The sequence below is a fragment of the Zerene cesonia genome, chromosome 26 (genome assembly GCF_012273895.1).
Source record: "Zerene cesonia ecotype Mississippi chromosome 26, Zerene_cesonia_1.1, whole genome shotgun sequence".
In the NCBI taxonomy this organism is placed as follows: domain Eukaryota; kingdom Metazoa; phylum Arthropoda; class Insecta; order Lepidoptera; family Pieridae; genus Zerene; species Zerene cesonia.
The window spans coordinates 3,745,733-3,769,712 of NC_052127.1; the positions used below are offsets into that span (position 1 = coordinate 3,745,733).

The following is a 23,980-nucleotide window of genomic DNA, read 5'->3' on the forward strand; positions in this document are numbered from 1 at the left end:
TGTAATGGCAACTTATCAGAAATCAAAATGACAGGTTGCGTCTATTCATTGGCATACGTCAATTCATCGGTAAAAAAAATCAAACTGTCAAATGTCATTGTTTGTCAGTCTCAAAATTGTTTGTGAAGAGAAGCATGTATTGATGCTCATTTTCATATTGATTTCAATAATTATTTTTAAAATAAATAAATTACAAATATCTATAGCAATAATGTTTAAAAGTGAAGACGTTTCGTTACTGTGATCATCTTAGGTTGTTGAGTGGAAACAAATGCTTTCTACAGTATAAACAATAGGCAGTGCGTTACCAGGCGCCAGAATGTCTGATGAGCTCGAAGCTCGTATGTGGGATGAAGGTGGATCCAGATACGAGCAAAGGAATCATGGAGCGTACTATGAATCGGCGTTTGCGTCTTCTGAACATTTAGATAGAGCGCCCTTGCTTGCTCAGGTAATTAATTATATTCGCAATATCTGACGCGTTATTTTGCGATAAAGTATGAAATTTAGGTGAAAACTTACATAGTAGCTTGGTGTTTGATATACGTAATACAAGGGCTTTTATCATTATTGTACCATGCGTACGTTTATTACGAGGTTGATAAAAAATATAAAGATAAAAAAAACTCTACACAAAGTCCTGTTAATTTTGGTATCGCAATATGATAATAATGATTTATTTATATTATATTGTGTACATGCTTCACTTCGGCTATCGCCATTGATTTTACTATATTTTATTGTCATAAAGTTGTTTGAAAAAAGAAAAAACATTGTTTTATAAATCTAAAATATCTATTTCATATTTAGTTATTTAAATAAATTTTAAAAGCCAAAATCCAAATGGTCACATAGCAAAATTAACATTTTATTAATGTTGTTTATATTTAAATTGGAATCTAGAAGATACTTTGTCATTTACAATCATTAAAGTGGGTGATGCTGCAATATCTAATCAAAGTTTAATTTCCTTATTTCTCACATTCCTAACACTTTTCACATTCAAACAAACTTCCTTATGTTATATCAGAATTATAATATAAATGAATTATTTTTGAAACACAAGTTTTAATTCAAAATTATATATTCTGATATTGTGGTATCAATGAAGGAACTATGTATACATATTATATGCTATTGTATACATAGCTAATGATTCTTTGTTTATGTTTATGTCAAACAATATTTTTGTTTGGAGTTTGAAGTTAATTTTTAATATTCATATTCCTTGTGTACACATGTTAAATAGGAAACAAGTTTTAATACTATAAACTCGCCAATTCGAATTTGGATGTGATATATTTAAAATAAATTCAGATAAATGCTTGCTTACCACCTCTATCACAAGTTTCAGCTTTGTCCATTCATCTGTGTGATTAAATATCAAACAAGCACTCATTTGTAACTTAAAATTATTTTTCTTTATTATTATGCTTAAGTGAGGTTATTCTAACAAGCATAGCATAACATATTAGATGAAACTTGTTGAGCCTTACAGCAAATTCGTAGTTCAGAAAATTAAATGAAGCAATTGCTTCATGTTTCTATAGTTTGTTGCCAACAAAAAAATTAAGGATATCCTGTAATACAGATAAGATTGTTATTCATCCTCATTAAATGTTAAAAAAAAAACAAGATAAGGGGATAAATAAATAATTAGTAATACATCAGAATGAGTATGATATACTTTTTTGTTCATCCTTTCTTAGCACATGCTTATGGATAAAAATGTGAAATATATATTAGAAAAACTGAATTATTATCAAATGATAACTGTATTTTCTTTAAGCATGTGAGTAAAGCTGCGGGCAACAACATGGTTATATACAGAATCGTTTTCCGCATGGAATTTCTTTAACTCTGCGTTCCAAGCTTCCACTACTATCTCCTACTGTCACCAATCACCACCATGACGTATTATAGCTTTGCTCTGTGCCCACCAGTATCACATTTAGATGCTTGCATCTTGTCCTGACAAGGAAACATGTGTTCTATAAGTTACAATGTAGAATAATTAAAGCTAGTGGTCGCCGCACGGTTGGAATTAGTCCATGTACGTGTATATTTCAATTGCATGGTAGTGTGTGATAAACTCATGAAGTTTCCAAACGATACATTTTAAAGTTTTCGAAATTATGCAATTGTCTGCAAAGAAAGGAATTCGACCATTTGATGCGTCACTACCCCAAACTGACGGCATATTGGTAGCTTATTATAAATTTAATTTTTAGTTTTTATAGCATTGAAATGCTTTTATAAATCTCTAACAGGGATCACGGGTGGCCGAGAGGCTAGGCGTTGCTACGGATAGGCCAGAAACGCGAGTTCGAATCCCGCCCCGTGATCGAAATTTTTCTATTCTTTTAAAAAATTTCTCTGCTTATAATAATTTTATTATTGGATAATTTATAGTGTTCCGAATCAGATTATTTCGGGGGTATAGTATAAAGGTATATTCTGATAAACATGTTCCAAGTTTATCAGAATATATATTTGACAGGGATGCTCGTATATCATGTCAAGCTATTTCCGGGAGCGCTCGAATGCATATTCATTTTCAAATAAAAAAATCGGTCAAATGCGAGTTGGAATTGCGATACTAAGGTACAAAGAAGTTACAAGTGCATGAAAATTTTATGATTTGTATCTAAATATGATTACTAATTTATAATTTAATTTTATTATTTCCGGCAACAGAAATACATAATCTATGAAAATATTAATTGTCTCATGATTGACAGATGGACAGATAAACGGACAACGGGCACAAATAGGTTTTATTAATATTTATAGAGTCCCGTTTTGCGTACGGAACTCTAAAAATATAAATAAAATGAATTTGTACGTATTGTACAATTAAAATATTCCTCAGCGCTAATTCACACCATATGAATTATGAAATAACAGAGTCGTTCTAAATTTAATTAAGGTTCGAACTTATACTACTAAAGTCATACTAACTTTTTACTGTTACAATGAACTCGGGAACGCAGACGAAATATTATTAAAATACATCGCAAAGAAAGTTATGGTAGATAGGTAAGTTTTGTTGTTATTTCTTAATCAAGACGATGTCGACTGCGAACAATTGTCGGGTGAATGGGCAGCTTTATTGCGAGCCAGTATCACGTAGACGGTAGATTGTAAAATGTTGCATTCAATCGCGCTGCAGTGCTGAATACGATTTTAATAAATTATTTTTAATAGTGTTGTCTCGCTGGCATTGTTATAGCGGTTTTCGGTCCAACAGCGGAGATGAAATTGCTAAATGTGAGTTGTTTTATTGTGAATGTATAATTTGAATTCAAATTTTCAATATCGTTACTTTTTAATTACATTGAAACCGGCAAAGTATGTTCGAGATTATGGCTCGTGGCCATAATTCATCTCTTTCAAGTCCACGTCTTATAAAGTTTTAATTAATACATAATAAATCAAACTGTATGATATGAATACAATAGCCATTAAGGTTTTAGGAATAGGTAATTTAATATTAATGTGTAAGCTCTATATTGAACAAGACGGTTTAGTTTTTATTAATAACTAGAGTTCTGCCTCGGCTTGGCCCGTGGTACGTATATGCCTGTGTCACTCAGGAAAGGATGCAGCTTTGCAACGGTGAAAATTTTTTGAAATCGGTCCAGTAGTTTTTATGTGATAGCATTGCAACATAATACATTAAAAAAGCCAAAAATGTTTCAGTTTTTACGTTTAGAATCTAAACCAATAAAATCTAAACTTTAGATAATATCATTAACCTATTAACAACGGCATATTATCATTAATATTTATTGTTTACTTAAAATCCATAGTATTTTCTTTTATCAGATTGTATAATGATAAATATGGGATAATTGATTAATTTGGTACTTAACCCTAAGATAAAAGTAATTAAACAATTAAGATTCAAAAGAGTTTTCGGAATAAATGATTAAATATCACTTCATACTATAAAACAGAGTCTCTTTCCGTAATCATCGCCGAATTTTAAAGATCTAAGCATACAAACATCCTTACAGTCTGAGAAATTGCTGAGGTTTTTTTTAAATAGATACAGTGATTTAAGAGAAACGTTTGTATGTATAAATCATGTATTATTGCACCCGTGCGAAACCGGGGCGGGTCGCTAGTTTTAACTTTTAAGATAAAATGCATAAACAATACAAAAAACGTGTACGGTGACGTATCATTAAATTATTCTTCATGACCTTGCTTCTTCTCATGATTATGGACGGCTATCGTGACGTCATGAAGATTTATCGCAGGCGTCGATGCTTGGTTATCGTATTTGTTTTTTAATTCTCATGAGTATTTACTATTTATTCCTATAACTCTGATCAGTTTTGATTCTGATTCTGATTCTGATTATACTCGAACTTGAGAGTGCGAGTAAAATACTATTATTTTTTGCATTTACAAAATTTTGTATTTCGTGGAATTTCGAAAGATATCTCGTAAAGAGCCTATTTAGAATCGTCGTATCTAATTTTTAAAGACCCGTCCTATGGCAACTCGATTAATTTATTAGTATTGTTTTTGTATTATATTAATAACATAATCGCGAGATTATTTTCCCCATATAATATATAAATAGTTTTTCCATTAAGTCGAGCTGGGGTAGGTCAAATGGAATAATAGTTAATATCCCATCACCATCGCTCTGTACTGTGTTCTTGACAGTTTCCTAATTCGTTCCAAGATTAATGACGTCACCGGTCACGTTACAACATTGAAGAAAAGATTCATCTCCTATTATATTTGGATGTGTGGATAAATTTGATTGATAAAAGATAAAGGAATAGATAGTGGTGTTGCTCAGATAGTACGGTACTAGCTGTGACCCGCAGTTGAAACCGCGTAAGTCCGTATCCCGTAGGAATATCGGTATCGCCCCCGAAACCCTCTATATACTAAATTTCATGAAAATCATTGGAGCCGATTCCGAGATTTCAATTATATATATATATATACAAGAATTGCTCGTTATATATAAGATAAGTCTCTTGATGGGTTAAATAAGTTGAAGGTATAAGGAGTATATATTTCCTCTAATTTTTAAATTAATTTGGCATAACGTGCTTTGAATCCCTACAACAAAGGCTCGAAACAAAATTATCCAAGTTGCCAGCAATAAAAAAGAAAAGTTTAAATAAAAAAAAAAAACTAAAACGTTTAAATATTTAGCAGGCAAGCAATTTATATATAAAAGCAATTTATTAGCAAGCTGACGTGAAATAATTGATTCGATCATAGTTATGGCTTATCGGATATGAATAATCAACAAGCTTACTTCAGTGATTCGACATGATATTTGTGGCGTGCGATAGATATAACAAATATTAAGTACCGATAAAGCTGCTACTGTAATTGACAATTAAATAGTATTACAGTATTAAGAGACAGCAAACCGTAGTATACGGCCGTTTTATTGGTGGTTTGGTGGCAAATAAAACATATTTCTATTTTATTTGATTTCTAATACACGGCGCTGTCACAACTCAAAAATATTAATTACAAGACGCTCATCTCGGCTCCGCCCGGATATCGAGATTCCTGTTTTACCTCAAGAAAGCATTTAATCCGTATAAAAACTCCTATCACCCAAGTCAGCCTATCTGTATACAAAATATCATCAAAATCCGTTCAGTAGATTTAGCGTGATTGACGGACAAACATCGAAACAAACAAACTTTCACATTTATGATATTAGTTCAGTTATTATGAAAACGATATTAAAACATTCTTAAACCTCAGCATGTCTCACCTTGAGGAAGAGGAGGGAGGGGTAAAACATTGGCAAAAAAACATATGATTACCGCCCGTTTGTTAGTTAGCCCCTGTAACACAGGCGATTTCGGGCCGACCGGTAGTATATAATGTTATTATATTTATTTAATATCGCTATCCTCGCTTGATTCGTTTTTAAACTCGCTATAAAACCTCTTTTATTGTTTCTCTAAAGATTTTCGTTTACCTGAATCAGAATAATTTCGTCTATTTTATGGGAGCTATTAATTTTATAAAAAGTTTAAGTAGGTAGGTACTATAAAATATGTCGGAATCAATATTTGATTGTGCCATTTGGTTTCGGAAATTCCCAGCCCACTCGATATGAATACGCTTTTCGTTTTCTGGTTCAATGAATCATAATGTGTCGACATGTGAAATGAATTTTTGAATTCCCATTATGTGAATGTTTCTGACCAATATGTAGGTACCTATTGGAATTAATCATTTAAGGAGTGGTATTGTTGTTGTAAGAGAGTTGTGTACAGGAAATTGACTAAATAACTATTGATCTGAAAGAATCCCTTTTCTGTTTCTTAATATGACTTAAAAGTCCACGTATAAAGCATTTTAGCCCAGTAAGATGAGAAGAACCATTATTCTCTAGTTACAGGGTAATAAAACGTTGTACATACATTGCAGTATAAAGTGAAATTAATCAAGATAATGCATCCGGTTTGCCCGTTGCATTATGCGATGCGTCTCCCTATATGCGGAGTCGGGAACTGCACCTGATTCAGCAAAATATGATAAGATTTGAACACGCGAAGTACGGAACATGTGTCCTGGGTAATCGTATCGTGTCATGTTATAACTGTGTATTATGACGATTCAAAAGTGCTTCTATAAGTCTAGTTGAATGTATCAATGTTTAAGTTTGAGTTCCTGTAATGTTGTTATGTATATTCTGTATATTAGGGAAAATTATCTATGTAAATAAAAATGAATCGCCATATGTGTTGCTAACCATAAAAGTTGAGAACTGGATGTAAATGGATAAATATGATTAGTGGATTTTTAAAATGAATTGTATGAAAATGGTTATTTTCTGTGATAGACAATATAATATGTATTGATAGCAATACAAAGGATGGCTAATTGTTCTTCCTTATTGATAGACGCAATGAATGTGTAAGGACTGATAGAATTTACATTCATTTGTTATTAATTTTAAATCTTAAATAAAAAAATACGAAGATTTTTAATTTCAATGTGTAAAGTATCATCACATTCGCAAGAAGACATGGATTCTATGACAGTTTAAGTATATCTACTCACAATTTTATATGTAGACACAATTTTATTTGAGTCTTTAAAACTGACGTTTACAAAAGACGAAATATGATAAAAGGAAAAATGAATTATTATTAAATATATTAATTTAATATTGAATTATAAATTAATGACAATATTAGCATTAATATCATGTCTTTGGTTTTTTTTTTTTTTTTTAAAAAGGTCCCGCTTGTTACGGAATACATTTAGATAAACACACAAAAACAATATTGTCCATCGGTCGCGTATCCACTACGCAATGTGGCAGTGAAACATAAGTGCCTTTGAACTTGTACAGTTGCACCATAATCAGCTTACAGCACGTCGCATGTGAGCGCACTGCGATCCCATAATCCCGTATCGACGTGATCGAGTCTAATGTAAATGATATTGTATGCTGATGTTGATTAAGAAATTTGCATGTATTATAAAGTTGGAATTTGTTTTCGAGGTTTAATTGTTAGAAAATTAATGAGTATGTTGTTTTCTCGTATGTTACTTTACTGTTTTTTTTTTTTGCATTAGAGCCATGAACGTGATGTTATAAGCCAGTTAAAAAACGATTTTAATATTCACTTGATTAAAAAATAAGCGATGTTATATACATATAGTTACTTTAATGCGTCTATCGCTAACGTGATAACATAAAAAACCCTAGAATCCCCATTGCAATTCAATCGTTGAACTAAGAGTTGCGTGATTATAGAAAACTAGCTGCGCCCCGCGATTTCACCCGCGTAAGTCCGTATCCCGTAGGAATATCGGGATAAAAAGTTGCCTATATGTTATTCCAGTTGTCCAGCTGTCTACATACCAAATTTCATTGCAACCGGTTCAGTAGTTTTTGCGTGAAAGAGAAACAGACACACACATCCTTACAAACTTTCGCATTTTTAATATTAGTAGGATGCTTCATTAACATTTTAAAATGAAATCAATAAGTTTTCTGATTCTAATGTCATATCCGTGAAGCTTGATAAAGATTTGCAAATAAACAAGCGTTCTAAAAGTATTTGTCCAGCGATTTCACAATTTGTTTTTCCTCAAAACGTGCGAGGATAAAATGTGAGATTTCCTAGTGTCACACTTGCTTGAAAGATTGTCGTTTTTTATTTAATCTATTATTAGATGTAGAGAATATAAAGATACGATTTATATATTCCTGTAATATGATCTTACTAAGGAATCATACAATATATGTATATGTAGGTTTGTTTATATTCTATATAAATATGATTCATCATCATCATCATCATCATCATATATAAATATTATAATTCTACATAAATATTGTTGAGTATTATTTTAACGAGTATTTTTTGGTAGATGATGACTATTTATTATTAAAATCGGTCGAATCAGACTCACGTCACGAATAATTCCGTACGAATAACTACAAAAAAACCGGACAACTACAAAAAAATTGATCACCCATCCGTATTTGTGAGCGTGCCAACCGTTGCTTAACATTTTTTAAAACATCATCCCATTAAAACGACATCAACTATTACGGTTCATGAGATTCAAGCTGGTGACAGACGGGCAGACATACAGACTATGAAGTCTTAGTAATAGGATCCCGTTTTACCCTCTGGGTACGGAACCCTATAAACTAGGATTGTGGTTATACACTTTATACAAAAAACCGCAAGTTTTTAGTTATTGACCAACAAAAACACTAAACAAAATTTGTTGCATTTATACAGATTCGTATTCATAAGGACTTTCTCAATTCATTAATACTTATTTTTTGATAAACAAACTATGTATTTAAATGTTTGAACTTTATTAGTTGAATTTATAGCAGGTATTTAACAACAGCTTATTGTAGTCTTCATTCATTTAACATCTTCTGGCAATGTTGCCAAGTTTAGAAGTCACTGCAATTGAATGGATATCGCTCCCAAATGAACATTTTACGGGAATGAAATGCAACCGAAATGGGTCAGCTCCGACATTGAGTAACATTTATCTAACATTGGAATAGAGATTCATTACGACGCTAAAGAAGACCGATGGAGTCATGAATAACTGAGCTTGTATTTGCCAGTACATGTTGAGTAGGTAAGTTGCTATAGAAGCGGTGGAGGAAAACATATATGTCGTTATCTATTAACCTAGTATTTCATTCATAATAGGGACATGAGCTTCAAAGTAAAATTACTAGTTTTGTAATATTCCGCCTGCCACTTGTCTGCGGTTAGTACAATGATATCTAATATATAAAATTCTCGTGTCACAGTTTTCGTTGCCATACTCCTCCGAAACGGCTTGAGCGATTTTGATGAAATTTTTTGTGCTTATCCGGTATCTATGAGAATCGGCCAACATCTATTTTTCATACCCCTAAATGATCAGAGTAAGGCAGAACAGCGTTTGCCGGGTGCAGCTAGTAATATGTAAATTGTACCATCTGACTAGTAGAATTTGAAGAAGGTAGTAGAAAAAAATTACATTCGTTGAGATGCATCTTGTATATTTATTTATTTATTTAATTAAAATAAAACTTACAGCTATAAATACAATCGTAGTAAAGTGAAAAAAGCGAATAAGACCAATTACAAGTTTTCACATGTATTTGTTTTATGTGTCATGTTTCATGAATAGTATTTGGTTATCTATAAATTTATGCCTATTTGCGTGAGGTTAAAGAAGGTAGATAAAGTATAATGTAAAGCAAAAACAACTGAGTTATAACTTGTTAAACATGGAATGCGGGCCAATTTTTATCGTATGATTTATCTTATCTCGTTATCAGCTGCTAGTTTATACTGTTATCCTGGAATAAATAGTCTAAATAGAACGAAATTCTCATCTCCTCGTTGCAGCTTTCGTATTATTCTTTTGTCAGGTGCTGCTGACAATGAGCGATGACTAAAAGTTTCATAGCCGAAAAATATCCCTCTATATGTGCACCATGAAAATGCATGTCGACGTCAGTTGTTATTTAAAGCGGATATTGGCACTTTTTTTACAATATGTTTACATAATTGCCGCGATTTTTGCATTTAAAAATAGAACTGCAAATGCGTTCTTTGCATATCATACGGTTTTGTAAAACAATGTAGTATACATAATACCTCCTACAGTTTTAATATTGCGCATTTAATTGGTGATAATAATCGTCGTGAGTAAATCGGCATGTCCTGTAATCAAGTTTTGTCATCCATATACTTATGACATCTCATGTATTGCTCCCGGGGAGGCGTGAGTCCCTGCAGTGAGAACATATACGAGTATGAGCTCATGATGACGATGATTTTCTTATTTCAACTCTTGGGCAATTTTGTGATACGAAAAAGGAGAATTCATTTCACATAAATTCAGGTGATATTAAATCGCTAATCTTATAAACGGGACCTCCGACTGCGGCAAACCTAATAAGGTCTACCCACAAATTTATTAGATTGAATTGTACTCCCGAAATTGTTATCTCTTAAAGTAAATCACGTTTGTAGATTTTCCTCAAATGGTTTCATAAAAATAGATTCCGAAGGTTGTTGTACGTAAAACGAGTTACTCTTACCTTATATTGCATACTATTTCTATTGATCTGTACTGTGAACGATCGTTATGTAACTGCTTCTGCCCGCGTTCGTGTACACAGTACTACAACGTCATAAATGCGCTATAAACATTTATAGCTGAATATGAAACGCTCCAGTGCAAACTACAAACTCGATCGGGGCGTAATCGTGTTTTTCTCGTGTAATTGGTTGCAAAATTTCAACGATCTCGCATTTTAAGAAATCTTACTTCCTGTGAATAGGATTTTGAATGAAACATACAGAGACATTATCTATTGAGATACCTAGATAAAAATTTAAAGCGTTCGTTTTTTTAATTTATAGTTAAATACATAGTATTAAAATTGTTAAAACAAGTAAAACATTTGATTTTGATTCGAACCCGCAACGAAATTCGAATTCGAATTCGGCAACTGCTGGCCCCTCGGCCACCCATGATCCTACCTCATGATCAATTTTTTTTCTATTCTTTTAACAGATTTCATTTATAAAGCCTTCACTTTGTTGTAATAAAGCCTTGTTATTTTAATACTAGCTGCGCCCCGCGGTTTCACCCGCGTGAGTCCATATCCCGTAAGAATATCGTGATAAATAGTTGCCTTTATGTTATTCCAGTTGTGCAGCTGTATACGTACCAAATTTCATTGGAATCAGTTCATTAGTTTTTGCGTAAAAGAGTAACAATCATACGCACACATCCTTACAAACTTTCGCATATATAATATTAACTAGGATTGTGCAAATCGATTAACTAGTACATATTGCATGGAATATTAAATTGTACGACTGTAAATCATTCGAGAATTTGTCATAAACTTAAATATGTTAACTTTACAATTTTATGCAGCATTGTAATTTATAATAACTATTCGTTACCATGTTATTCATTGTGTTAAATAAAGCGTAATATGATAAGCATTGTTATAAAAATCTTTATATATATAAGTAATAGAAGAAATATAAGTATTAGAATGCTTTTCGGCTTTGCTATTGTAGTATTTATTAATTAGCATCGAAAGGAACGAAACGCTTGAAGGTATAAAAAGTATTTCACATATGTCTATTAGAATCGGCTACAAATAAAATATGGTCTGTACTCTGTACTCCATTGTATTGTAGTTTCGCTTTTTATATCCCGGCTTTCCGTCACAATGTCATTTGCACATGCCGGTGTAATCGAAACGGCGTGAGCAATTAGCCCCCATAGGTTTTAGACAATTCCAGTTGCTTGTTTTTGCTACCAATTTGTGTTGGTGGGTGGTTAAAATACGTCTAGTGTTATGAAATCCGTTTTGGAAGAATGTGCTGTTCAATTTTTTGTTTTATCGTTATATACGAGTACACATTAACATTTTACTGTATCTCAAAAAAATATGTTTTCTTCTAGTTAAATATTGTAAACTAACGCCAAAATTTTTTGAAGCCGAGATTTGACACAGAACAAAAACATATATTAGTCCAGTCATTTTGGGAATTTTGTGTCCCTTTCTGCAGTAAAAATCCTAGTTATCAGGATTTTTGAATATCCTCCTCTATTACCACATTGAACTAAATATGATATAAGATATCGACATTGATATGAAAGTTAAAAGGTCACGAACATTTTATATTGCACGGAGGTCAAAATTGTTTGCGGGATTCCGAAAACGCCAGTAGCTTTTTTCGTTACAATTATTAGTTTTTTTAACCGGTGCGCTGATAAACTCTTTCTGTACAATTTTAACAAAACATTGTGTTCAGTTAGATCATCGGGTGCTTGTGGTAATAAAGTTGTTAATGTGTGTAGCTTATAAATATGTAGATTGCGAGTTGGTTGTGAAAACTTTCGTGATCTGTCTAAGTCGTCGCGAAACCAAAATTGGTTTTCACGTCGTACGTAAAGTGTACCTATACAAAAATGTTTATCACTAAAAACTCTTCTGTAGATAAAACCTTACATTACTGGACAATCAATCAAACAGTAGACACAAGGGTGAAAATATGTTTTATACCGCCTCCCTTTGTCGCTCAAACAATTTTAATATTCGGAATCAAAGGCAATACCACATGATAGGTTTTCCCGCTGCCAAATTTATTTGGCACTGTGTTTGTCTTATCCGACAGACTTTGTTGTTTTATCGTTCCATAAATAATATGAAAACAGTGATAAATAAATAAGAAATACCGTTTTTCTTTAGAAATCCACAATACTGTTTTATTTGAGTTAAACTGATGATGAGCTGCGAATGTGATAGAAGATTTTTTGGTCGTGTAAAATAAAATTGCGCGGTAATTTTCTTCAAAAATATTAGATTATTTAGTAACGATGAATTTACTCTCTATTTCGATGGTAATAAGATACCGGAGATGGACCGTTACGACAGTAACGGTCGGTTATTCAAGCGGAAAAATTCATTGTAACGCCGCTACTGCCGTTTCGCAATTTACCACCCATTAAGTGTCGCGTTTAGTGCTTATTGCTGACCATTTTATGATTTGGTCGGTTGAGGAAAACATATAAAATTTTGAAAGCCCGAAATTGCAAGTTGCTCGTATACTTTTAACGTGGAATCGTTAAATAATTCAAGAGGTAATAATAACTGCTAGCTATGTTACCGTGGAAGTTTTAAATGAAAAAAATATGCCGGCCAAATTGAGAACCGTCTCCTTTTTTCGTCCAAAAGTCGGTTAAAAATAGAACGTAACCAGAACTTTTACCGATAAAGTAAAAGAATTAGAACGAACATATTTTTTTTATATATAGAGTTATTGAAGATAAAAATAGACCAGCAAGAAATGCTTATCTATCATCATACATCATTTTCGATAGCTTTCCAATTTACTTGGGCTTGGGATTAAATCAGCCCTACTTTTCTATTATTTTTTCTTTTATTTCTATTATTTGCAATTTAGGTCGTTCGTAGCACGGGCAGTGGTGATCGCTTACCATCCGGCTAACCACCAGCTTAGTTGCTCGCTGTCATAGCAGCAATATAAAGAAAGTCTCAACAATAATTATTATCACAATTTATTATTTAGCGCTACCACCAACTGTAGGTAATTTAATTCAACTTTAATTAAGATTGTGTTCGACATAATTATTTTCAAACAACATTGTTTACAAGCAAACTCTTCCAAGAAAATGGCGAAGCTTTGACGCAAATTGAAAGCCTAATACGAGTCTGATAAACAAGTTAGTAACACTTCATTGGCCCGTCGACTCCAACGTGTCAGATGTCTACGAAATACAAGGCTGTATTGATTTCTATTTATCTCTTACGTTACATTAAGCGATGAATTTTTTGGTGATATTTTTATAGATAGCAACATAATAACCAAGGGTTGGAACGATTTACGTAATATAAACAATAAAGTCTAAGTAATCTATCTATTATATGTAAAAGTTACGTGACCTGTTGTTAAACAGCTATTTAGCAACAGGTTCTATTGATCCCGTGAGTGTAGTGATTAGCATATTAATAAGAGGGACCTTGCTCGAACAAGGATAACTTTCCCATTGCCAGGCAAGTACCTACAATAACGTGTTGATCCTCTTATTGGTTAGGCATCGGGTAAACCCCTGTGAACCTTCTAATTACATGAGGCTGAGACTTGATTGGCTATTACATCTTCTTTAACGTCATTACACTTATAATTATCGAGTTAATTTTCAGGCATATTTCAATAAATATATTGTTCATATTATTATGTGTATTTAGATATATTTCTAACTCGTTAATTTAAACTATTTGTACCGATAGTTTTGGTTCTTAAGTCTTTGGGAAAGGCGAAGAAATTTCCATAAAAATAATCCCAGTTCGTGGTATTTTTATAATAAAACCTTTTCTTTATCTATTACACATACAATTCGGAATAATTTTATATTATTGATTGAAGTGTTAAGCAAGTAAAAGTTTGGACATTCAATGAAATAAATATAACCTAATCTAAAGTTACATGGATCTTAAATCTTATCTAATCCAAGACTAAAACAGACTCTGATCCGAAGTTAATTCTGCACGTTCATATAATCTATCTTGATACAAACTAGAAAGTCATTTACTCGCGTAATCCTTTGAAATTCATGAAGTTTTGAAAGCGTTTACGTAGGATAGTCTCAATTTATAATGTCAAGGAATTCTGAGCTTCCAGCGAAATAAGTAGGCAAGTATATGTATGATAGGATTTTACTTTTACCAGGCGTTTATTTAGGACTATAATCTTATAAGCTTTTATTTGATGGTCTCTACTAGAGCTAAAATAATAGTTTTAAGGACCTTTTCCTCTGTAATAAAATGTTATTTCACTTACTTTGTATAATTTTATCTATCAATCTATGTACCCATGCTTTAATATAATATATATATATATATATATATATATATATATATATATGCTTTAATATAATATATATATAGTCGTATACCGTATACGTTCTGAGAGTGACTGTACCTACTGTTCTAGTAATATTATTCATTAAAGCAATCGTTACTTGTGCAAGAAAGTATTTATTATTCACGACAAAAAAGTCAGAAGGGATTCGATGCAATTAGGCAAATATTATTTGCAGTTATTTGCCAAACGACCATTTGATTGATTTAGATTTATGGTTAAAATCTATATCACCATACAAGATTCCTATTTTTTTCGTTGTTGGTATCGTGCCATCGTCCGGGTGACAATATATTGTGTTAGGGCCCCATAAAAACACTTCAAACTTTTTGGATAGTGATAAAAAAATGTAAACGACAAAAATAAAGCTTCATGTACATTAATCTATGCTAAATTCGGTGGTTCGTCGATGCTACCTGATTCTAATCACTCTAATGCCAGTCACACAAACACATGCACAAACCGAAGAGTGTAGGATATTTGCGATTCCTACTTCCTACTAATCCTACTCCTATTAATATTATAAATGCGAAAGTTTGTAAGGATGTGTGTGTGTTCGTTGTTCTTTCACGAAAAAACTACTGAACCGATTGCAATGAAATTTGCTACGTAGACAGCTGGACAACTGGAATAACATTCAGGCAACTTTTTATCCCGATACTCCTACGGGATACGGAATTACGCGGGTGAAACCGCGGGGCGCAGCTAGTATGTTAATATTTTAATCCTACATAAGTGCATCGTACGTATGTTTGCACGCAAGTGAGTGACTCGGGTGGATTGCGTACTATTACACGTATCGCGATAAAAGTACATTCGATAAATGTCCATTGTAATATAAAACTACGAGCTGTTCGCCCCTGGTACATATAATGCCTATGTCATTCAGTGTAGTTGCAGCTTTCCAATGGTGAAAGAATTTTTTCGAAATCGCTACAGCAGTTTTTGCGTGGAAACGCTATAAACATACAAAAATACTAAAGTCTTTATAATATATGTCCAATTTACCGTTATCCCGTGGGAATGCAGAATTTTTCCGGGGTTAAAAAGTATCCTATAGTACTTGGGAATAATGTAGCTTTCTTTTGGTGAAAGAAATTTCAAAATCGGACCAGTAGTTTCGGAGCCTTGAGAGTACATACAAACAATAAAAAAAAACTTTATTATATTAGTAAAGATATGGTATGTATCATCGGGATGCTTGAAAGAAACATTCTAACATAACAACGTAGCTAGAATATCCACTGGGTATTCATTAATGGCGACTCCTTAGTATTTTTACCCTTACTAGGCCTCCTTACATAAATGTGAAAATGTGTTTGTTTGTTTGGTGGTCTGTCTTTCTTTCATGTCACAGCGATGCGGATTTATGCCCTGATATTTGTATATGAGAGACTAGAGAGCGATAAATACTACTTTTTACCACGGTGAAGCATCTCCTTTCCAAGGGAATGTCCTTTGACCATGCGGATTTTTAAGTCTTGTGTAGCCGCTATTGGGTTCTAATAATGTCCCTTATTGTTCCTCCAGGACAGTTACACGGAGGTGACGGTGACAGCGCCGGCGGAAGCGGAGGAGCACTGCCACTGGAAGCGGCCGGAGCCCCCCAGCGCTGTGCCGCAGTTGCTGACTGCGCTTGTGCTGTGCTTTGTGTTTATGGTAATAATACTAGCTTGATTTTACAATAATTTAATGTAGGAGTGTAACGCATTTAATAAGATATTAAATACCATAGAATGATTTTATTATGAGTAAAGGTTATAACATTGTAGTAACCATCTTTTAATAATTAATCTACATCTCGCGATGGTCACAATTCTTGCTGAATCTTTTAATAATAATAATAATAAATTCTTTATTTCGGGGTAACAAGGACCCAATATCACATTTTATAACAATTTTACAAATGAAATTCACAAAAACCTAATTACAAAAGTTAAAATTAAAATAAAATAAAAAGTAATTATAATTTAAATAACAAATAATTTAAATAATACATGTCCATTCAAAGCTAAAAATATTTTAAAATTAAAATTAAGAGAAACACACACAAAAAAAAAAAGACAAAATATATCATTGTCTCACCAACACATGAATAAAATGCTTGAGTATTGGTGAGTCAGTTTTTTGCGATAATGCATTCAGGATTCCGTTGGGACTTGCACGAAGCCGCTGCAGTAACGAAGCGGTTTTTTTTCGCAAAATGGCATAAAAGTCATTTGTATGAGCCTGCGCAAACATTTCAGACGCTGAACAGTGCCGCGGCAAACCCAAAAGCATCCTAAACCCATTATTATACTGCACCCGTAATGCATTCATGCTACATTTTGAGTATTTAAACCACAGGCTTCCCGTGTAGAAGTTTTGGCAATAAGCTTTAAATAATGTTATTTTTACCTCTTTGCTACATCGGGCGAACCTGTGGGCGAGCATATTGCATTTAGCCGCCAGGGACCTTCTCTCCCGCTCTTTTATTGAGCTTTTTGTAGTTACTTAAGTATTCATTAGTAATATTTTGTCGAAAGTTTTTCCCAAATGTGCCACGTTAGGTATATGTGGAGAAAATAGAAGCAGTCGTTTTTCTTTTTGCCTGTCGTTTGAGTGAAACAACTGAGAGTGGGAAAGACTGAACACAACTTCACATTAATCAAAATCAAATAGTTTGTATACCATTTATACGACAATGATTTTTACGCGTTTAAATTGTTATATTTCTAGATATGCGAACTAATCGGCGGGTATCTAGCCGGCAGCCTGTCGGTCATGAGCGACGCGGCGCACATGCTCAGCGACTGCGGCGGGTTCGCGCTCGCGCTGCTGGCCTTCCGATGCGCGTCCAGACCGCCCACTGTCAACATGTCGTATGGATATCGGAGGGCTGGTGAGTGAGGCATTTGTTTGAATTTGTTTTGGCGTATCACGATATGTATACATATAGCCGTGAAATGCAGATTATATAGCTCAAACTCAAAAATTTACTCATTCTATTTCTAGAAGCACTTTAAAATAGTTATAACAAAGTTTTTTAAAATAGTTATAACAAAGTTTTACCACTTACCGGTTATCACCGGTCCACTGGTTTAGAAAGCAGTTTCTACAGTACTATATATTAAGAAAGATAATTCATACGATACATTGCATACATATTATGGATGTATATTTTATATTAGTAGCAGTTGTCATCACTAAGGTAGCTTGGCATTACTTACCACAAATCATCTAAGAAACAGCATTGAAAGTAGCTTTGTCGAATTGGCCTGAGATTTATTGCTATGTCATTTAAATTAGAAAATCGCATATCGACCTTTCTCAATAGAGGAATTATTATTCTGTTGTAAATATGCAACAGTACGTGTGTTTATCTCAAGTAATTATCTGGAGGAAATTGGTTGCTTCCCCTTTCCTAGTCATTTCAAATGAGTTTCTTCACAGTAGTTCTTACAATTTCAGAGGTGCTTGGCGCGATGGCGTCCGTTCTACTCATATGGGCGCTGACGGGCGTGTTCGTGTACGTGGCCGCGCTGCGCGTGCGCACCGGCGAGTACACCATCGAGCCGGACATGATGATGATCGTGTCGGGCTGCGGGGTCGCTTTCAACGTGCTACTGGCGTTGGTGTTGCATGGATGCGCTTCGGATATTGGTAAGGATTTCTGTTGAGCGTCATAAAAAAAAACTTAACCATCAAAATACAACGTTTAAATGCGATTTTCATAATCGCATTTAAACATTGAACCAAGAGGTTCGGGTCACAAAGAAACTAAAATACGTTTATGTGCTGTCCAGTCTGGTATTAATAAAAGCATAGTAATATTAATAAAAAGCGAAGCGATATTAAGATACTCATAATTTTCCCAATCTTCTAACAACACTTCTATAGTTTTAAATCAAATAACATGTAAACTTGTACATTACTTCCTTGCTTTTATACTTAATTAACTTTCAATCACTCCCCCACCAGCCCACCACCACTCGCACGGCGGCGCGGCATGCACGCACGCGCACGCGCACGCGCACGGCTCGCCGAAGCGCTTCCGTCTGTTCGGACGGCGGGACAAGCCCGCAAACGGCGTGCCCAACGGCGACTACAGTCTGAAGGATATGGCCGCCGCTGAGACCAGCGTGGTGGGGGCCACGCAGAGGTGCGTGTACAATTAGAGAAACTATTCTGTTTCCGGTCTCTATAAATCTGTATTTCTATACTTGTATTGATTTATAATTAAAATTGAGCTAAAGAGTCTGTTTGCTCATTTGTTTGAATGCACTAATCTCAGGGACGACAGGGTCGATTTCAAAATTTTTTTCATCTTTGGATTGGTTCGTGATTCCTGAACGTCATAAGGGCTGTAACCACAAGCTTAACTTATTTGTATTACTAGCTGTACTAAAAAGTTTTTATTTTATATATTTATTAAATCGGTTCAGTTCATGCATCTTAATTGTAATGTAGAAGAATAATAACATAATATGATGAGGGGAGGTGTAGAAGAAGATTTCTAATTAGATGATATACGTTATATTTATTTACAGAAATATAAATCTACGGGCGGCTCTAATACACGTGATAGGGGATCTAATTCAGAGCTGTGGAGTTCTTCTCGCCGCTATTATAATTAAGTTTTACGTAAGTTTTCCTACAAACTAATGTCTTCTACAAATCTCTATACAACCAGAATGCCATTGTAAGTCCATTAAAAGAGTCCTCATTTATTATTATTTCTTTAATTCTTCAGTTAAATTGACATCAAAATCACACGGAAGAAACTTATAACGATTTTGAATATAAAAGTTTTCCTATAAAATATGTTAATTACTTAAAAAATACAGTACAATTGTTAACCAACCTCATTTCTTTGAAGTCGGTTAAAAATGAATATGTTTCTCCACAGCCAGAAGCGAAAGTGATAGACCCAATATGCACGTTCGTGTTCAGTATACTCGTTCTGCTGACGTCGGCGCGTGTGGTGCGAGACGCGCTGTCCATGCTGATGCAGGCCGTGCCGCACGACTTTAGGTGGGTCTGAGTGGGTTTTTGTTTCTAGGAACATTTTTGAAGTGTGGGACTCTTGGGGTTTGATTGTGACAGTATATTTTGACGATTCAAAAGCGCTTATAAAGAAGTGTACTTGAATTAATGAAATTAATGTAGCGTGTAGATTTGTTGGTCCTTCGAACTAGATTAGATTCTATGCGATATGAGTATAAAACAGAATTAAGAGGTTTCCTGTAGAGTTGTATTATAAATGTTGTGAATAATTATAGTGGAAAAAAAATTTAATAAGCAAGCTAATTTATAATAATTTCTGTGTCTTACTCATGAAATGTAAATTTTATTATTTTAATAACAATTTTTTATACAACTAATATATGATATATCTAACGATCTTACTTTCATCTAGCCCATTCCTAAAACATAACACTCCTTTTGGCACAATCGGATAAAACCAACTTCAATAGCGGTGTATGGTGCGCAGGTACCGCGAGTGCGTGAGCGCGCTGTCGGCGGTGAGCGGCGTGCGGCACGTGCACTCGGTGCACGCGTGGGCGCTCTCCACGCACCACGTCGTGCTCACCGCGCACGTCGCTATCGGTGAGCGGTTCATCGTCATCGTCATCATCATCATCATCATCATCATATTCATCATTAACATAAGTCTATTCGCGAAGTTAATCAAATGCACCCACCATGGGGTAGAGCACGCTGAACCCTACCAAGGGGGGATAGATTTGACTATGACTATAATTTAAGCAGATGCATATCGATAACAATGTTTTATGCTACTTTTTAACTCCCTTCTTTTATGTCAATATGATACACCAGATTTATTTGTTATTTGACTCTCCGCCCCCCTCTACTCATAATTATGATGAATCGAAAATGTGCGTGCGCAGACGAGCTGGCGGAGTGGGAGGCGGTGCTGTCGCGGTGCCAGGCGCTCGCGCGCTCGCAGTACGGCGTGGCCAGCGCGTGCTTCCAGGTGGAGCGGTACAGCGCCGAGATGTCCGCCTGCCGCAGCTGCGCGCACCTCGCCGCGCCCTGACACCTTTCCACGCTGTGCCGCTAGGTGACGCTCCCTTCTGCTGCCGCTCGCCGGCTTCCAGGTGGAGCGGTACAACGCCGAGCGTCTCCAGGTGGAACGCTCGAAGATTACGTTCCGCACACGCTAGAGACTTTATGCTATACATTTTTTTACCATAAAAGGAAAATGCTATGGATGATACGCGACTCTATTTGTTGATTTTAGAAATGTGAAAGTTTGTTTGGATGTTTGTCCGTCAATCATGCTGAAACTACTAAACGGATTTTGATAAAATTTGGTATACTGACGGGGTATGAGCTGACTCCGGTGAGAGGATACTTATTATCCCGAATAAATGTTCTCTTGGCGTAAAACAGGAACCTTGATATCCGGGCGGAGCGTCTAGTATTAAATTAAACCCATGAAAAATTTAATTGTAATAACAAATGACCTTTTTTACCTTTTTTAAAACCTGCAATCTCCCTCTCTCTTCATAATATTAAAAGTAAATTTAGCATATTTTATACAAATAAACAATAAATATAAATCAATTTTCAACTTCAATATTATGTCATTATATTAATTTCAGATCCAAACTGACAACGAGCAAACGGCACAGGCGAGGGACTCTATTGAAATACCAAACGTGACAAGTCTGTAACTATTGTAATAAAGAGTTAGAAGTATTAACCAAATTCCAAACGTTTGATGTTTATGTATATTTAGATGAAAAAAAGATAAGAAGTTACTTTGACTTCGCATGCAAATTATACAGAAAGCTAGACGTCTTTAAAAAAAACCGGAACAAATTCACTCGTCAAAGTTGTAGTTTAAATATATTCAGTGTTAGCTATTGTTTATATTTCTTTTAAATGATCCAGTTTTAAAATAAATATCCAGTTGTATCACAGTTGAAAATGATCTCATTTCTGCTCATTATGTTCGTTATAAAGTTCTGCACAAAACTTCAATGTAGTATTAATTTATGAAATTATTTTTATTAGTTTGTTCTATAGTTATTTGATTTTATAAAAAAGTGTTATAGTTATTTTATAATTTGTTACGAATATATCCGATTTCCTTATTTTATCAATTTGTAGTGTTTAATTGACTATACGCTTGACCAATTTTGTCATTTGAAAAAAATATATAAGGACTTTTTGATAAAACGCATGGTTGCTAGGCAACGGTTCTTGGAGATAGATGAAAAAATAAATTGAAACCGGTTATCAGAATTATTATTTTTTTATACAATAAAATATAATGTCGACAATTTCGTGCCAAATAGGAAAGGCTATGTGTAATTTGACAAATAAAATGTAGCTTTAAGAAAACATAATTTGATCATAATATTGTAAAAATGTATTCAGTGTTATACGTAAATCATAAAGTAAGATATAAAATTTATAGTTTTTGTTATATATCGGATTGACTCGTTAATAGAGAGCAGGGTGTATATTATTAGGACGTAAGAAAATTAAGAGAAATGGAGAAATATGTTTTGTATTATGTAGCGATGCCAAACAAAATTAGACGTTAATTATTTATAGTTAAGGTAATAAATGCTGTTTCATTTAATTATAAGTAAAATCTTGTGTTAATATAATATTGTTTTACGGGCTGGTCTTGTTTTTGTATATATTAGGAAAGACAGTGATATTGTAGATGTTAGCCGTTATTTTTGTTTTATAATTATTATTCAATTAGGAAATTGTACCGACATGAATTGAATATAAATTTCATATTAGTTCTTCTTTGTTAGTAATGTTTTATGTTTTAACTTTATTTTATTATTAACATCTCTTGAATAGACTATTCATTACCAAAGTATTTGTATTTGAATTATAAAGTTCTTAAAATTTATTAAAGATTTATTAATTTTCCTATATAATAAAATCGAGTCGTAATTTTATGTTTACTTGAAATAAGTCAATTTTATAATGCTGCTCAATAACTTTCAACTATTAGTATTATTTTCCAATAAAAGATATTAACTATGACACTAACGAACATTTTTAAAGCTGACTAAATTACTATGTTTATTGTATTTTTGTGTCTTCGTTTCATATGTGAAATCGTTTGGAACGAAAGAGACAAAAACTTCATAACCTTTTCTCAATTACTTGGGTCGAGAACTTCTATTTTCCAAAGAAATGTTTGAAATTAGCAACAGTACTTACGTGTTTAGATGTTATATATTGTGCTCAAAGTGTTTGTAATTTAATGTGATAGCTCAGTTGTAAGTATGTAGTTATTTAACTGGCTTACTCTATTTTTCTTAATCTATATTTATACTAATGCATGATGTATATGCCGTTTTCTTTATAAATTTTTTCATCGAAATATAAACTGAATTTTTATATATGACCCGTACCAATGAAGTGTACCTTTTAATCATACTAGTATCTCATTTGCTTACGGGCGGCGAATGTATGCCTTCTCGCTCGCACTTTAGCAGCTGTTTTGTATAAATATGTATTATTGGTGCGAGTTATGTATGAAATTAAATTCTATTTTTATTCATCTTTTTTTCTATTTTCTGAATGTAGTTTACTAGGTAAGCCTACTTAGTATAATGACAAATATATGCTTCAATATTAGTAGTAAATTGTACAAATTTCGATTTCTAAAGCACTATTTTACAAAATATATATTCAGTTTTTAATTGTATGGAATAGTGCTTTAGATCTTAGCTGCCAAATTATAACCAAAAAAACTTATTTTTATATTTTGTAGGTAATTGGTGACAAATTGTTTATTTAGTTCATGTTATAAATGTATTTTGCCGTCCTTTGTAATATATAACTGTTGTATAGTCTGTTGTAATCGATGATATTAAAGGAGGATAAATTACAGTACTTGTTTTATTTTATTCTGTACTTAAGATGTCAATATTCTATTTCCTATTTCGCCTTATAAAGAAAAATACACAATATCAAGGTATAAGCCCCATTGACAGGTAAACAACGTATAATAGTTCTGCAAAAATTTAAAGAAATTT

At 33.5% G+C, this 23,980-nt stretch overlaps 1 protein-coding gene across 2 annotated transcripts; it reads left to right on the forward strand.

The window, feature by feature from the left end:
* Positions 1-170: 170 nt before the first annotated feature.
* LOC119837035 (zinc transporter 2-like) lies at positions 171-23,834 on the forward strand. 2 transcript variants are annotated; one of them, XM_038362518.1, is made up of 10 exons: positions 171-451; positions 16,491-16,619; positions 17,679-17,841; positions 18,411-18,602; positions 18,921-19,101; positions 19,490-19,583; positions 19,849-19,973; positions 20,434-20,549; positions 20,852-21,024; positions 21,569-23,834. In XM_038362518.1, the coding sequence occupies exons 1-9, from the start codon at positions 320-322 to the stop codon at positions 20,998-21,000; spliced, it is 1,281 nt and encodes a 426-aa protein (XP_038218446.1). In that variant the 5' UTR covers positions 171-319; the 3' UTR covers positions 21,001-21,024; positions 21,569-23,834. The 2 variants fall into 2 exon arrangements, with proteins under 2 accessions (XP_038218446.1, XP_038218447.1); XM_038362519.1 differs by lacking the exon at positions 171-451 and adding an exon at positions 3,126-3,270.
* Positions 23,835-23,980: the final 146 nt, after the last annotated feature.

Coding starts and splice junctions, on each gene's coding strand:
- LOC119837035 (XM_038362518.1), top strand. CDS start 320: ATGTCTGATGAGCTCGAAGCTCGTATGTGGGATGAAGGTGGATCCAGA. Junction 19,584..19,848: donor CTATTATAATTAAGTTTTAC/GTAAGTTTTCCT, acceptor GTTTCTCCACAG/CCAGAAGCGAAAGTGATAGA. Junction 20,550..20,851: donor CACCGCGCACGTCGCTATCG/GTGAGCGGTTCA, acceptor GTGCGTGCGCAG/ACGAGCTGGCGGAGTGGGAG.